General features: G+C 35.6%; 1 protein-coding gene across 3 annotated transcripts in view; it reads right to left on the minus strand.

Annotated features, from left to right (window-relative positions):
- Nucleotides 1-8,040: 8,040 nt before the first annotated feature.
- COL11A1 (collagen type XI alpha 1 chain) overlaps nucleotides 8,041-16,408 on the minus strand; it is a 491,783-nt gene continuing 483,415 nt past the window's right edge. For all 3 annotated transcript variants that reach the window (XM_064488770.1, XM_064488772.1, XM_064488771.1), the window contains 4 exons: nucleotides 14,555-14,667; nucleotides 13,080-13,148; nucleotides 10,970-11,203; nucleotides 8,041-9,752 (listed from right to left, as the gene is read on the minus strand). In XM_064488770.1, the coding sequence (XP_064344840.1) occupies nucleotides 9,606-9,752; nucleotides 10,970-11,203; nucleotides 13,080-13,148; nucleotides 14,555-14,667 (563 nt within the window). In that variant the 3' untranslated portion in view covers nucleotides 8,041-9,605. The remainder of the gene's footprint in view (nucleotides 9,753-10,969; nucleotides 11,204-13,079; nucleotides 13,149-14,554; nucleotides 14,668-16,408) is intronic.

Raw genomic sequence — 16,408 nt, forward strand, 5'->3', positions numbered from 1 at the left:
TCCTATAACTTCTTTAAAGAATGTGCCATCCTAAGAGAGAAGGAACTTCTCAAACAAGTGTTAGGAGCACATCCACCTATATAATAGCAGTGAAAACATGGATTACTTTTTTTCTTCAATTGTCAAGGATAACAAGAAGTGAAGATGAAATTTTGAATATTTGAATAGTTTAATGTTCATGAATATAGATTTGTCAAGGATCGAAGAATGGCAGTCTTTGGTTATTTTAAAACATCTCTCTCATCAAGTAGTTAGGTAATTTTATTTTACTTAGGTCTATGTTTATGTGTATAATGTGACTTTCTTTCATCAAATTTTCTTAGAAAATGATGTCTTGCTCATAAAGAGCTCCTCTCAGACAAATCACCCATTAAAACAGAGAACAAACAGGTGGTTGTCAGAAAGATCTTCCTTCTGATGAGGGAAAGACTGATTCCCTCTGATGAGGGAAATGATGCTGAGTTAAATAGGGGAGGGAAATTAAGAGGTACAGGCTTCCAGTTACAAAATAAATGAGTCATGGAGACGAAATGTACAGCAGGAGGAATATATTCAATAATGCTGTAATATCTTCGAAAGCTGACAGATGGTAACTAGACTTACCGTGGTGATCCTTCTGAACTGTAAAGAAGTGTTGAATCACACTATATTGTGCATCAGGAACTAACATAGTGTTGTAGGATAATTGTATTTAACAAACAAACTAACTAACAAAGAGACTCACAGAAAACAGATCAGATTTGTGGTTACCCGAGGTGGAGGGTGGGGAGAGAGGAAACTGGATGAAGGTGGTCAAAAGGCATAAACTTCCAGTTATAAGATAAATAAGTACTAAGGTGGTACTATACAACCTGATACATATAGTTAACACTGCGGTATAGTATATACGAAAGTTGTTAAGATAATTAATCTTAAGGGTTCTTATCACAAGGAAAATTTTTTCTGTTTCTTTAATTTTGTATCTATATGAGATGATGGATGCCCAGTAAACTTATGTGGTCATCATTTCATGATGTATGTGAGTCAAATCATTATGCTGTTCACCTTAAACTTATACAGTGCTGCATGTCTATTATAGTTCAATAAAACTGAAATAAAAAATAAAAATAGAAACAAGAAAGGTTAAATTTAGCTAAAACTTAGTGAGTGAAGAGGAACAGACAAAGTAGAAGTGGTGTCTTCTTTGCCTGTCTTTGGTTCTTTCGTTCTTGTGATTCTTCAAAGATCTACATCAACATGTCAGCTTTTCTTTTGTTTAATAGATGTGTTGTTTAAAGACAACAATCTGGAGCCATTAGGAGTCCTAATGCTTCAGATGACAATGCATATAACTTTCACACAGATTTGAGTCATCGTGAAGTGTTCTTGCTGAGAAGCCTTACACAGTTAGCAGTGGACACCAGGACACAAAATTAACCCATCACTGAGCTGGCTGCACACGCTTTGTTTGAATTAAGTTACTAGAATTAGCTTGAAGATCTGTTCTTAACATTGTGGTGTTTATTTTATAATTTATCTCTTCTTCTTTGCTACAAATGAAAATTTTATATGAAAATGACTAACTTCCATGCCTTTTGCTGATGATGGATGGGCAAATTTGTAAAGCTTGTTCCCAATGGTATGTGATTATTAAAACACACATATACACACACACACAAGAGCTGGAGTTACATTTATCACAAAAACATGAAAAATCACCTTATAAGTTGATGTTTTCTAGACTTCAAGATTTTTTTCATTTAGAAACTTGTTAGAAACAACATCCCATGTCATTAAATCTAACACTGATTTTACCAACTTTATCATTCATTCAACAAATATACTATTCCTCTTTTAAAAACCAATTTTCTAACTGTATTCCTTTAGATTGTTTCCATTGTTTAAATTGATGTTGGATAGAGTATTGCAACAGCATGGTTTTAAGTAAAATCTTGGTACATAAAACTTAATCCGTATTGCAATGCCAAGTCGCGGTGCACTTAGACCTGTGGGAACAGAGCAAACCACTGTGGACAGAACTCAGCCATCTTGGTCTCCCTGCCCTCAGGTCTTGCAGAACGTTGCTCTTTAATGAAATCTTTTCCAAGGCTCAGTGTAGAAAAATAGTCAGGAAAGCGTCTCAAAGGGTCTTACTCAACAATTTAAGATTTTTGACCTTATTTTGTTGGCTAGTTATTTCAAGCATAAATAATTTCTCAGTTTAATGGATATGATACACCTAATATTTTCTAAAATGAAATACAATAGCATAGAATGGAATATTATGTATCAGGGTGCATCACAATGCATATGAGTTTGCACAATGTTATTTCAGTTTTGTGTAAGGTGTCTGTGAATAAGAGGAAGCAAGAGAGAGGGAGAGGTTGTGAACATACTTTTCGTATGCAGTGAAACAAACAACAACAAAAAAGACACTGTTGTAGGTGATGGGACACCACTGAGCAGTTTTACGTATGGGAGTGAGACAGGAGAGGGGGCGTAGGGCACAACCATTAAAAGCACGACGCAGCAATTGAGGACAGGACACGCACTGGTTAGAACCAAGATGGTGGAAAATTCACCTCCCAGGAGAGCTTGAGGCCCAAAATAGCAGAGCATTTGACTCCAGTTGACCTTGTGCTTCATTATGTGCTCACTGTAATATATTAGCGCGGTGAATGGCACTCCCTCAGGCACCTCAGCCAGTTGCAAGGCTGGCCATAAAAGCCCCGAAAGCGGGTGATGGCCCAGTTCCTGGGAATCCCTGCCCCTTCCCTAAAGCAGTTGGAATAACCCCTCCTAACTTGTTAGCATATGAAACTACCTGGCTCACAAAGACTAGCCACCCCACAGCTCGCGGCTGCGCTCCCTTCTGAGTGAGACGGGCTGCATTCTGTCTATGAAATGTGCACCTACTAGGGGTGCTCTCGCTCTTGCCTTCTGAGACAGCCAGCATGCTGTCTACGGAATGTGTGTCTCCCTGAATAAACTCGCTTTCACTTCACTGTGGCTCGCTCTTGAATTCTTTCCTGCATGAAGCCAAGGACCCTCACTTGATGGGGTGCGTCCCCAGGGACTCACCTGGGACCTGGGATAGGACCTTCCTCTCTCACCCCATTTTCGTGCAACAGGAGAAATCCTTTTGCATTTGCGTTTCTCATAAAGAAGTCCTTTAGTTCTTTTTTCAGTAAGGCAGCTAGATTTGGGAATAAAGGTGTCTGGAAGTAGGAAATTATATAGAAAGTCATTAAAATATTGTGATGAAATATTGTAACTACCCAAACTTAAACAGTGGTAATGTAGACGGGGAAACAACAGGTGTGAAACATATTTAGGAAGGAGAATTGACATAAACTGAGAACTGATTTGAAAGAACAGTAAGCAGTTCATGACTCTGAATGTCTTTGGCCCAGGTGGCTTTGTGGATAGAGGTGTCGTTAGCTGAGATTAGAAGCACGGGCAAGGAAGCAGGTTTTGACACAAAGAGTTGTCATCTCTGAGAAAATGCACATTGAATTTGATGAATGTTCCATTATTTGTGATACTGAAAAGTTTCAATATAGCCTAGGGATGAATTCAACTGTACTGGGTTGAATGGTGGATATAAAAGTACAAGCAGTGTTTACAATCCATCTATAGAAAGTTTGATGGGCAGACAATAAAGGATATCTAAATATGGTTTCTCCATTTGCTTATTTGTTTATTTAAATATATATTGAGTGCCTACAATGCTCTGATCTTTTTATAGGCAGCTAATTTTTCATATTAATGATAAATAATTATTTCCAAGACTTCCCATCTATTTACTTATTCCTTGTGTCCCAATTTTTACTTATGAAAGTTTCAGCGTCAGCAGACAAAATGATAATAACTAAGTTTTGGCAGTTAATTTTTCTTTCTATAAGTGTATGGCTGATAATGTACATGAACTTTTATTTAGATAGGAGACAGGTGCTTGTCCATAAAGTTTTAAGCACGTATTGTTTAAACAATCAAAAATTATTTTCATATGTAATCCCAACAGTAATATATGAGATACAATGGGAGATGCAAAGCCAGTTGATACAGTTGGCAAGGTGTCCTACATTTTACGAAGACCTGTTGGCTCTTCAGATTTTCGTAGAGACAAGGTTCCCTTTCGATTATTTTATGATATATGCTCTTGAAGGCTAGGCAACTGTAACTCATTTGTAGATGTATCCAGTAAAAGTCTCTGAAATATTTTAAATGTAAAATTTAGTCATTTCTTCTTTCAAATTATTTTAGACCTGTCCCTCCCTCTTAAATCATGCAGGTATAATTTCTGTAATCCAGATCTGTGTTACCACTCACTTAAGTTCAGAAACAATCTCATGACACTTAGTCCCCATTGTCTGACTCATCTCATAGATCCATCCAGCATAGAATGCCTACTAGGTGGGTTCTGCCAAAACTGCCCAAACCGTCATTCTAAGCAGGACTGTCGTTGTGACTGTCTTGCTCAGGAGCCAACATTCATTTTTAATCATTTACTGCATCATATCCTGACTCTTGTGCGTGATGTTTAAGCCGTTACAGCCCAGCCCTAAACACAGGCCTTGGCCTTACACCTGGCCACCGCCCTCTCATGGCTGGGGCTTAATCAGACCCCTCCTCCTCTTCAGGTGCCACACCCACCTGTGCCTCTGGAATTCTCCCCTGGGTCTCCTCCTTAAAGTGCTCTGTTGCCTCTCCTCCATACACTTCCATCCAAACTCCAGATATTTGCAGACCTGCCATCTTCTTCATGAAGCAAACTCACAAACCAGCATCAATTGTTCTTTTCGTTCTCCAAATACCTGTATAGTCAGAACCTTGATAATAAATTTTTTTTTTTAAGAAGTGATGGTTTTATCTCTTCTCTTAATCTGTGAATAAGGATGTAGTGCAGACACTTTCTGACATCATTATTCTGTAAAGTTGAACTTATTTTATTTTATTTTTTTTGTTGGAAGCCTGTCCTCCTCATGGAGCTAAATCATATCCTTGGCCATTGGTTAACTAATAATTAAATGATCATCAAGTTTTCTGGCATTGATGTCCGGGGTTCAGTGTCTCAGCACAACTTGCTTCCACCTTTAGAAAATATTTACTTCAAAATTTTGCCCCCATTGCAGCTGCCCCCTTTCCTCTCCTGCCTCCCTTTGAGGAGGGCAGGAAGGTGGAGGGACAGGGAGGCCCCAGTGGTGAGGGAGGGTCTCCCACACAGGAGACAAGAAACTTCTAATGAGGCTTTCAACTATTTCACCAAATATCTAAAATAAAAACTTTATTTACCTTGTCATGTCACTTTCCACTTTTAATTAGTTAATGCCTTTAGCAGTTCTCTAATGTTCTTATTATCATTGTCTCTCTTTTTCCACTCTTCTCTCAGGATTGATGTAAAAATCTCTACAACTATGAAGAAATAACTAGGTAATAATATTAACTAGGAAGTGAATTCTGTTTCTCTGTAATGAAGGAAACTTACATAAAAATATAATTTGGTGTTCTTTTTAAAAAATTTTTTAGGTGTTTTTTTTTTTTTTGGTGGGGGGAAGGCAGTAATTACATTTATTTACTTTTTATTTTAGAGGAGGTGCTGGGGATTGAACCCAGGACCTTGTACACGCTAAGCACATGCTCTACACTTTGAGCTACACCCTTCCCTCTTAGTGTTCTTAAAATATATTTTACCTTATAAATCGGTAGCTATGATAGCAATTTTTACTCAGTAATTTTATTCTCCTGAAATGGACAAGATGCCAAAACCCGTGTTATTAAGTAATTGGTTACACAGAACTTTCCACCATGTTGAGCTGAGGGATCTGCAAATCACTTCCTTTCTTAGAGGACTTATTGGTTCTGTTTAATTCCATCTGGCCATCTCACACAGGGCTGAGCACACAGATGCATGTCATTGCAGGGCAAGGTTTCTTTATGCCTTAGAAATACTCATTTTCCTCAGTGAGCCAAAAAAAAACAGGCAAACATTTGATTTATACCAGAGACGCTAATGTGATAGGGAGTAGGCTGGTAGACGCATTAGCTTACTTTTGCCCCAAGTTGTCAGTGATATAAGATTTGCTACTGGGACATAGGATTTGCTCTACAGTTTTGACAAAAGGCGATTATTTCCATAATGGAAAGAAGGCCTACTGTATTTCTCTGCAGACATGTAAAGGTAGTTTAAAAATAGAAACCAGTGTATTTGTGTACAGCAGCTTCATGTAGACAATATTATAGGGAGAAATGTCATTATAAAGTTATTACAAAATAAGTTCTAGTTACTGTGACATGAAACATTTCTGAAATTATTTCAATTTGTATTTTTGGAAGGAAGGAGTTAACACTGTGTCTGTAACTTCTCTCCTTCTGTTTTGCCCCTGACCAATCTCCTTATAAACACTGAGCAATGTACTTACTAGATAGAAGATAAATGAGGATCCTGTGGGGGTTGACTGTGTCCTGATAACTGAACTTGCAATGCTTTTAGCAGGATATATTCTGAAAGATTTCAAACTGTGAATGATTCTGCAATCTCTGGATATCTGGGCTGCAGCTGCTGTGAAGAATTACTAGTTATATGACCACCACAGAGACATGAGAATAGCAAAATATAAAATTTGAGAGACCCTAAAACGTACTAAACCCATCCTTCTCGAGAGCAATATACTCCTGGTAAAGGGGTCCTGAGAAGCTCTGTGTGATGACTTTGGGGTTCTTGGATATTCACCTGGTATACACTGTTGCTCTTTTTTCATATCCTTTGTGAACCGTTGTAAAGCCTGTATTTTACGTGAGTCTGTTCGCTGATTTAGACCTCTATGATGCAATGGGTTGTAATGTTTTACTTTTTAAAAATGAAATCTTTATAAAGGTCTGCAGAGTAGGTGGCACACATTATTAGCTACATTTTAGAAAGGAACTAATGCTATGGTGATGACAGCCAAAGTCGGAAATCTGGAGCAGGAACAACGATTTATTTAGCTCTTGGTGTGCATCAGTGTGCTAGGCCCTTAATTCACTCGTGTATTTGGTGGTTATCCAGCACACAGAGGACTATTTACTTGAAACGAATAAAGCTTAAACTTCATAATTCTCTTTCATAGGCACCATCTAAGACCAAATACATAGGAGAAAAGTGTTACTTCAGAGAATTAACAAAAACATTGTTATTTCTTCGGATGGTCTGATACTTTAAGTATGGGTCCATTTTTTAAAATTAACAATTTGTTGTAACATATTTACTCATTCTAAACAGTATCTTTTGTATTTGTTATTTGTAATTGTGTATTATTTTTCTTAAAGGGAATTATACCAAATTTTATGTGCATCAGGCCCAGGACCTACCCTTGCCTACAAGGTCCATATCGTTCTCCAGTTTACATGTGAATGACTTACACACGCTGGGCCAGGAATAGAATGTCAGATAATATGCTTCTCCCATTGCATTGAGCTTCCTTTTGTCCAGATTAAATCAATTATAAGAGAGAGGAAAAAAATTCGATACTACGCAGAAGACCATATCCATACATGAAAGGAATATGAAAGGGTAGGTGTTTTAGTTTATTCATTAATTCTACTGAGTGCCAAATTTGAAGCCATTTTGTTTAAATGGACAAATAATGCAGCTTCCCAAAGCAGGTCAATATGCGAAATAGTCCCTCATTGCTATGCATTCATTAATTGTCTGATGTATGGAATTCCTCTTGATAAACAGTATTACTTTAGGTAGGATTTACAGACTATTTCAAATAGTTCTGAAAAGTTTTCTAATGCTGAAACTATGAACGTATGTTTGAGGCTTTGTAAAATGCTTAATTATGAAAAATTTTTGGAAATTTTATATATAACCAATCTTTATTTTGTTAGAGTATTACCATGCGGTGTTTTTATTTTAGACATGTGGAGAATTTAAACAACTAATCTCTAAAGAGCAATATTCTTTTCCAGAAGTGTAAAACTATTCTAATCTGGATGGTCAAGAAACAGAATTGAAAGCCTTTTCCACAACAGAGAGTAATTTAAAACCTATTTAAGAAAGAGAATGACCAATCCAGGTAGACAAGACTTGAGTTTATTTATACGATTCATATCTCCCTTCTTGAAAGGACATTTACAAACTTGATTTCAAAAATAAAAGAACTTCTGAATGACAAATGTTCACGTTTTAATTTCAGTATTACAGGTATGGTCTTTTGTGATAAATTATCAGTTGAAAATGTTCCAGTGAAATCTGGTATCAATTAATTTAACACTTCATATAAGAAATAATAAAACATTTATTTTCAAGTCTTACATATATTATTTAAATAGTTACAAAGTTCAATTTTTAATTTTTAAATTTTACTGCTATTTCAAGCTACCTGAAAGAAAATGCCTTAGTGGAAAAAAAAAAGTTTTGATTGTTTTTAGTAAGTATGACTTTTAAAACAAGCACTGTTAGTAACAGTTCACCCACATGTTATTTAGCAGTTAGGTAGGTCAGATAATGTGTATTGTTTTGAAAGAAAAGAAATGATACTTGTTGGGCAGGTGCAGGTAAAATAGTATTTGGAGACTATTATAATACGCAACTTAGAATCAGATTCAAGAAGTTGACTGATTAAAAATATAACATTAAACAAATTCATAAATAATTGCTTAGTTTCCACCTTTTAATAGTAATCTGAATGGCTGAAGCACACTGAAAACAATGAGATGAGATAAGGTAGTAAAAAAATTGTACATCTGATTAATTGCTTGATGGAGACATGAATTTGTTAAGTTAGCTTCTCATACACATTTCCTGTCCAAAAAATATAAGCTTGTTTATTTTGCATATATACAAGTATCCTGTGAAATCCTGGACTCTGAAAAGAAAAAGGCTGAGGTATAGCATTGAATAAAGCATCAAAATGCATGATGCTTTTGGCTGAAATTCAGCAAAGTTACGGTCAGTAGAGAAGAACTGATTGGAGTGTGCTTCCAAAAGTCTTCCAGGTTTTTGCCCTCTAAGAAATTTGTTGGCGACATCAAATAATTGAACTCTTCAACATCAATATATACAAAGGCATTTTATTATTCGTCAAAGAAAGGGAATGAGTCATCAGAAATTACAACTTTATTTTTTCATAATACATATATTTATTGCCATCATAGTTCTGCAATTGTCATAAAATTAGAGGCAGATGGAATTCAGAGACACGTGCAAGTTTTGGAAATGGACACATAGATAACAGTATAGAACTGTACATAAAATAATTACAATTTATTAAACACACTGTTTTAGCACATCCATGATGGATGGGAGTGAGCACCATATCTTTTATGAATATATATTTTTCTCTTTTTTTTTTTTCTACAGCACCAAAGAAATCCAAATAGGAGGAGGAGAGACGAAAATTGGGAGTCAAGAATAAGGCCTGTTTCCATCTCAGCCACACTATCTTATAATTTTATGATTTCCAAAGCTTTTGTCATGTGATTCTGCCCCCTCAAGGGCATCGGTATTTCTTAATTGGTAAATGTATACGTAGCAAGTTGTTTTCTATACCATCCTTATTCAAAACTTGCATGTGGCATAAAATGGATTGGTGGCACCAAGGTGTATTTTCTGTCGATTTCATATATTCTTTGTCCTAATCTTAGCCAAGGAAACAAACAGGACCAACTTCAAATCCAAACTTCTGACTCTGGTCACCAAAGTCATTGATCATCACATCAACGATAGGTACTTGATCAATTTTCGGTGTGTTGATTTCAATCACAGTATTTCCATAGCCTTTTCTTGACTGTAAAGTTAAGCAGAAATAAGTCATAAAGTCATTTCATATTTTTAACATATATGTTATTTTTTTCTTAAGCCTCTGAATGGAGGTAAGAAGGTAAGACAGAGGAGAGTGGAAAACAAATTGTGTTCTCTGTGTGGTAATGAACTCTTCTGGTCATCACTGATGTCATATGTATCTTTAAACCTTGAATGTCAACTGCATTCAACAGTTAGCCGTAACTACCCACACTGCACAATTGCAAAGGCTCTCAGTGTACTGATAAATACATTTCAATATGAAAACCGATGTTGGTACTGGAGCATACCCCTACATAAATAATTTATCCTTACCATTATAATCATAATTAATAAATATATATATATATATATATATATATATATATATATATATATATATAAACATAGTCAAGTTTTTAAAGAAAAATTTGAATATAGTATAGAAATTATAATGCAAGAAGGCCAAAGTCAAAGCATTTCTGCTGCTAGGTGTCAATTCTGTGAATATCAACACATTACTATTGGGAAATCCAAAACACTCGCTCCTTTTAATACGTTCTCTTTGATCTCTGTGTGCTCTACTCTGTTTGTCTGCAACTGCGACTTCCCTTCAGGCGTCAGCTAAAACAATGAGCTTGTTAGGGTGCTCTTTTGGTCATTTTCTATTACCTAATTCCTACATGTGTGAGACAGTTCAGAGGATAAAATAACAAACTGACAGTAGCTGCCTAAACTGGCATAACATGGTACCAATCAGCAAGCCCCTCATTAAAACAAAAAAACCAAAAAACAAAACACACACAGGAGTAAGAATTATTTATGGTATAAATGGTATAGTGGTGGTTCCTTTGTCATTTTAGAGTCATGGACTAAAAGGAGGCAAATGAAACAGGCTCTTGAATTTTTTTTTTTTCATTTCAAGAATAACTAGCTGTAATAGAATTCAAGTATCAGGAATAATTCCATAAAAATAACATATGATTCAAGATTACCTTCTGTTAGGGCTTTAAAAATGTGTCTAGAGTATGGTTCAGAGTTTGTGTGTGTGTGTGTGTGTGTTAGTGGTTTCTAACATACTATACTTTAACAGGTTGGAATTAAGCATCAAGTCTTCATAACAACTGACGTCCACTGTGTGAGAGAAATCTGACCTAGGACCAAGCTGGGATGGTTACGCCTGCCGCTCAGCCCCGAAAGAAGGTGCGCAGAGATCACACTCACCGCACAGCCGTCAGACAGGGCTCTGATGTAAGGGCTGTTGTCGTAGGACATTTCCTCGTCATTTGATCCCAGGAACCGAAGGGCTTTGTCATAGCTCCCTGAGGACACGTCATACCAGGCTACTGACTGATGACAGTTGTAGGTGAAATTTTGCCGCGCAGAGGCGGTCAGCAGTTTCAGGAATGTCATTTGCACCATATTAATGGAATTGCCTTCAACATCTAAATATGAAAGCTGGGAATAGGAGGAAAAGAGACACATTAAGACTCATTTCCTCCTTTGTGCTATAAAAGAGTAAAATCACTGTCACAAGTGAACTGCGATCCCAGAAGCATGTGGATGAGTCAGCAAACCTATTTTCACTTAATGAAAGAAAGTGGGCGTTGAGGGTCAGAAGATCCAGAGACAGGATTTTATGAAATAAGGATTGTATTTCCACCTGAGTTACTATCAGCGATACTTACCTTGGAAAAAAAATCACTTTATACTTCTGGTTCCTAATCAGTCAGTAAATATTACAAAAAATGCTTTTGTTTCCAGGAAATCTTTCATTATATTGATGCATCTTTTCAAATAATAGAGTGGTAAAATAGTGAAAATGAAAATTGAGGAATATCAGTGCAATGTAACATTTAACTATTTTCATGTTGTTTGACTTCACCGATTTTGTGAGTATATCTACTTGGTTCACATTTTTCAACAGGTTCCTGCATTTTTCATCTTGGGGCCACAGTCTTACAAGGCATTTTTGGTCTTCTAATCTTCAGCACAGACCTGCCTGTTTGTTCCTGGACGATATATTTATATATATTCATCTTTGTATCACCAGTGCCAAGCATAATGCCTGAGACATGAAAAGGAATATTTGTCATCTGGAAATACTTATTTTGTATTTAGAGCAGGAAAATAGTCTTAATAGCAAGTTATTAAAAACTGTCTTTTTTTGGTCAAATTCATAAATTATTTTATTGGTATAACTGAAGTATCTGGGGTCAGCTGAAACATATAAACCTAGATTTAAAAAAAAATTAAGCAAGAAATTCACCCGGATTATAGATTGTCAGTATAAAGGCAGTTGTCTGTGACTTTCTGCCTTATTGTTGGTTTTACTTAATTCTTACTGATTAACAGCACAGATGAGGAGGATCTTTGAGAGGCTGGAGGAAAAAAAAAACTCAGGAAATTCACTCTAAGGAAAACAAAACAGCAAAAATAAAACCACACACAGAGTTCTATCTGTGTATGTATTTTTAACTCATACACAGATAAAGATGTAACATGGGTGTTTAACAAGTAACTGGAAGACTAAACTAGAGAGTTATGTCCAGTGGAGAACTTCACTAAAAGTTGTTAATTAATATGTGGAGGTTCTTATGGAATAACTGTATAAATAGTCATCAATGGAAAATAACAGCTTTTTAAAAGAACATTAAACTATTGAATAATTATCTGGATGATGAGAAACTTTAATTTGAATATATTCTAATTAATATTTTAAACACAAATACACTTTTGAATAGCCTTTAAGTACAAATTTTGTTTTGGCATCTAGTCTTAAAATATCTCTAGAAAATTATTAACCGCAAAGTGGTAATTGTAAGGAAATACCTAAGCGGACTTGTGCTGTGATACAAATAGAAGGTCAGGTCAGTCAGTTCACTTTATCTCCAGATGTAACAATTGGAAAAAAACATTTCACATTCTGAAAGTTCTTATTGAATTTGAAAACAAAGAACAAATTAGGTTTCAAGCATAAAGGAAATGAAATAGAGTCAGCGGTACTAAAGAGGTACTATATTGTCTGTACCTGATTTTCTAATATAATCTGTTTTATGAAAGCTATCTCAGGTACTCAGTGAAATGCATATTTTATTTGATCTTATTATTTTAGTAAATTTAATATAATTCTATGTATTTTGATACAAAAGTTTTAGACGTCTTTCTAAAATCCCAAAGTGGTCTAACAGATTTAGATGGAGCAAACTGGGGAACACATGAAATCCGGCTTAGTGTAATTTAGATTTTCACAGTTAAGAGTCTGGAGATACATAATTTGAGCTTCATTTACAAGGTTCAACATAAACCATTGCATGTTGAGGTGATAACATACCAGTTTTCCTCTCTTAAATTCACTAAACCAGCTTCCTGGTTTCTCCTTTGGCCATGATGAAAGTCTCACCTGTTGCAAAGGTACAGGAAAATTTTAAAATGGGTTAAAATTATGAACAGTATTGTGTATGTATCAATAATTTTCAGTAAGACTAAGATGCTAAATGGTTTTCAAAATGGCCTACCCTGGATTATACACAATGAGGTAAAGAGCAAAATTTGAAATAGATCTTATGAATCCCCATTTAGGAAAGACTGAGTCATTTTCTTCCTGTTTTCTTTAATTGCTCAAAAAGAAATGGGGAAAATAACCTGGTAAGGGCATACTAAGGGTCGGCTGTAGGGGATATGGGTGGAACTCTTAGGTATCCCCTTGCAAAGGAAACACTTACAATGCCAGCTGGCATCTGCCATTAAGGCTCATACCATCAGTATTTCATAGCCAAGGGAGGCATCCTGAAGTATCCAGCCAGTAACTAACAGCAGGATGCTTGGAAAAATCATTGCTGCAAGCCTGATCATCCCCTGCTTGGATAATGTTTAGAATCCTCTACAGATCTTCATTTACTGTTTTGCTTTGCAGAGATCAGCAAAGTATAAAGGTATATGAGGCCTCACTAGAGGGAATTTGCGTAATCCTGTAAGGGGAGGTGTTTCCATTTTCCCACACTTCCTGGTGGGCTGGGGGAGCTTTCTTATGCTTCACTACCTACCAGGCGTGTTAGGAAACAGACGTTGCTTTGTCTCCTGCCCCTAAGACGGATCCTTTACTTACAAACTTAACAACGTTTCTCCTAAAGAGATTAGTCACACTTTCAGCTATTTGTCTTGTTGTAAGGAATTTCTGTGCCCACACTGCTTACTAAGAAGAATGTGATTTATTAAGAGGATAGAAATAAAGTCAAAATTTCCCACCTATCAAATGTTTGGAGACTATAATTATGCTGGTGAAAAGTCTTATATTAATCATTTGCCTGTGGCCTTAAAGACAGAACTCAAAAATACTGAGACCGCTAGGAGAGAATCAAGAAATGTGTTTGAAGACACTAAACTTTTAAGAAGTACACAAGTGCAGAGATACTTTTATTTGATGTGAAAGATTCATACTTTATAAAAGTGTGTTTCTGAGCATACTATACAGCTGTGAGTTCTACCACGTGGTACTTGGAATGAAAAATATTATGTATGCACTAAAATCTGAGAATCAACTGTGCTGTGTCATGGAAAGCCACAGAATTTTAGAGAGTAAGCAGGTGCATAAAGAACACATCTGGGTGAAAAATAAGAAGAGAAGTATTTATTAACTGTGTGTGTCACTTTGGTGTCTATTCATGTTTCTGCAAATGAAATGCTCTAATTACCCTGTAAGAAAAGCAGATAAATGAAAATATGACAGTAATTTTCCTGTTTAGTTCAATATTGCAAAAACACGGCAAGAACTGTCAAGAGTCACCACCAAAACAGATTGGTACTTACTCCCTCCGATTTTTTGTCTGGATAAATGCAAGTCTCACCACCAGACGTGAAATTACAGTAAACTTTGAAGGAATCTCCTGAACAACCCTGGTTAGGATCAATCCAATATTCACCTGGAAGTAGGAAAAAAACATGTCACATACAAATACATTTATATCAAGAACTGAGTATATTATATACCAAGTTTTATTAGAGAAATAAGAAAAAAATGAATATTCATTGATCTATTCCCACATGAATCCCTTTTATGTCTTTGGTCAAATTGAGGTGTATGTTTGACTAGTTAAAGAGCGACCCTTTGTCTTGTCTGCTCAAAGCTTTGCTAACGGCCCCATACACTCTGCCTGGAACATCCTTTTTTTTTATTCTTAGCATGTCTATTATGTTTAAGTTTCAGATTAAATCCCATCTCCTCAAATATCAGCATTCTATTTATCCATGTGTAATGAATTGCAAGTACACTGGAATCAGACATCCTCAACTCTAAATCTTATATGTATCATTTACTACTTAAGTAATCTATTCATGTAATAATATTCTTCTTGATTTGTTAATCTGTAGGATGGAAGTGATCACCTCTACTTAGCCTCAGGGTCATACTTCTGCATTATTTTACAGTAAAAACTTTTTGTAGTAAATGTCCTCTCCCTTTGAATGGGATCCTAAGAAGAAGGTCTATTTTATATATTGAAACACAGTTTGCTATTAATTCTATTATCTAAATGGTATGGAACAAGTATTACCATGTGAATGACCATGCCTGTTAATTTAGTGTTAAGTGAGTAAAGATACTAAGTAGTGGGACTGACATAAAGTTATTCCTTAAATAACTGACAATGGGGTTTTTGTTAATAAGAACTATCGGGAGGCAGAATTGATAAACATGTGATGATGACTTTGCTTTTCTCCTACCATTTTTCATGCTGCCACTTCATCTCAAATACTCATTTGAATTATGTCAATCCATTGATTATGAACTTTGAATGATTTAAAAGCTCCAACTGCTTAGCTTAGTAATGGAATTCCTGAAAATCCAATGCCAGTTTGCTTTTTGAAATGAATTGTCGAATAAAAAACATTTGGACTTTCCCTGATTACACCATTACATTCACATCTGGAACAAACCGAAATTCTCAGGCAAAAATATACACGAAAATAAAAATCATCCAAGATTTTACCATCCAGAACAACCACTCAGTCTTTGATCTTTCATTTAGAATTTAGAATTATATGGTAAGCATTTTTGATCTTGTCTTATTCAGTTAGCAGTTATTAAATATTATTTCAAGTAACATACACTTAATTACTTAGATACCTTTATTCAATAAATTCAGGATGAATACCATGACTACTATGAATACCTTGTTCAATTCATTTGTAATTGATTCACTTCCTATTTCTACTGACACATCCCTAAATCAGGCCACCATTATCTCTTGCTTAGACTAGTCTGACAGCTTCTTAACCAGCCTCCTTTGATTCCATCTTGCTTCCTTTCAAATCACTTCAAGCCATTTTTCATTTTGCTCATTATTGCAGCCACAGAGATCTTCTTTCAGTTCCTTTAAGACACCAAGATCTTGTCTTCTTTAAAGCTTTGCAAATATCCCATATCCTCTGCCTGGAATACATTTTTGATTCTTTGCATGACTGGCTATCTCTTTAAGGTTTCAGCTCAAATGACACTTCCTCAAATAGTGACATCCTATTTATCCAAAATGAAATCACTCCCTAATTATCTAAATACCCAGGTTTTTTTTTTCTTTTTCAGAATACAGGTATTCCCCTTCTTTTTGAAAGCTCACTTTATTCCAGTTGGCTTTTATGAAAGACCTACATTAGTATCTGTTTTCT

The sequence above is a fragment of the Camelus dromedarius genome, chromosome 9 (assembly GCF_036321535.1).
Source record: "Camelus dromedarius isolate mCamDro1 chromosome 9, mCamDro1.pat, whole genome shotgun sequence".
Taxonomy (NCBI): Eukaryota; Metazoa; Chordata; class Mammalia; order Artiodactyla; family Camelidae; genus Camelus; species Camelus dromedarius.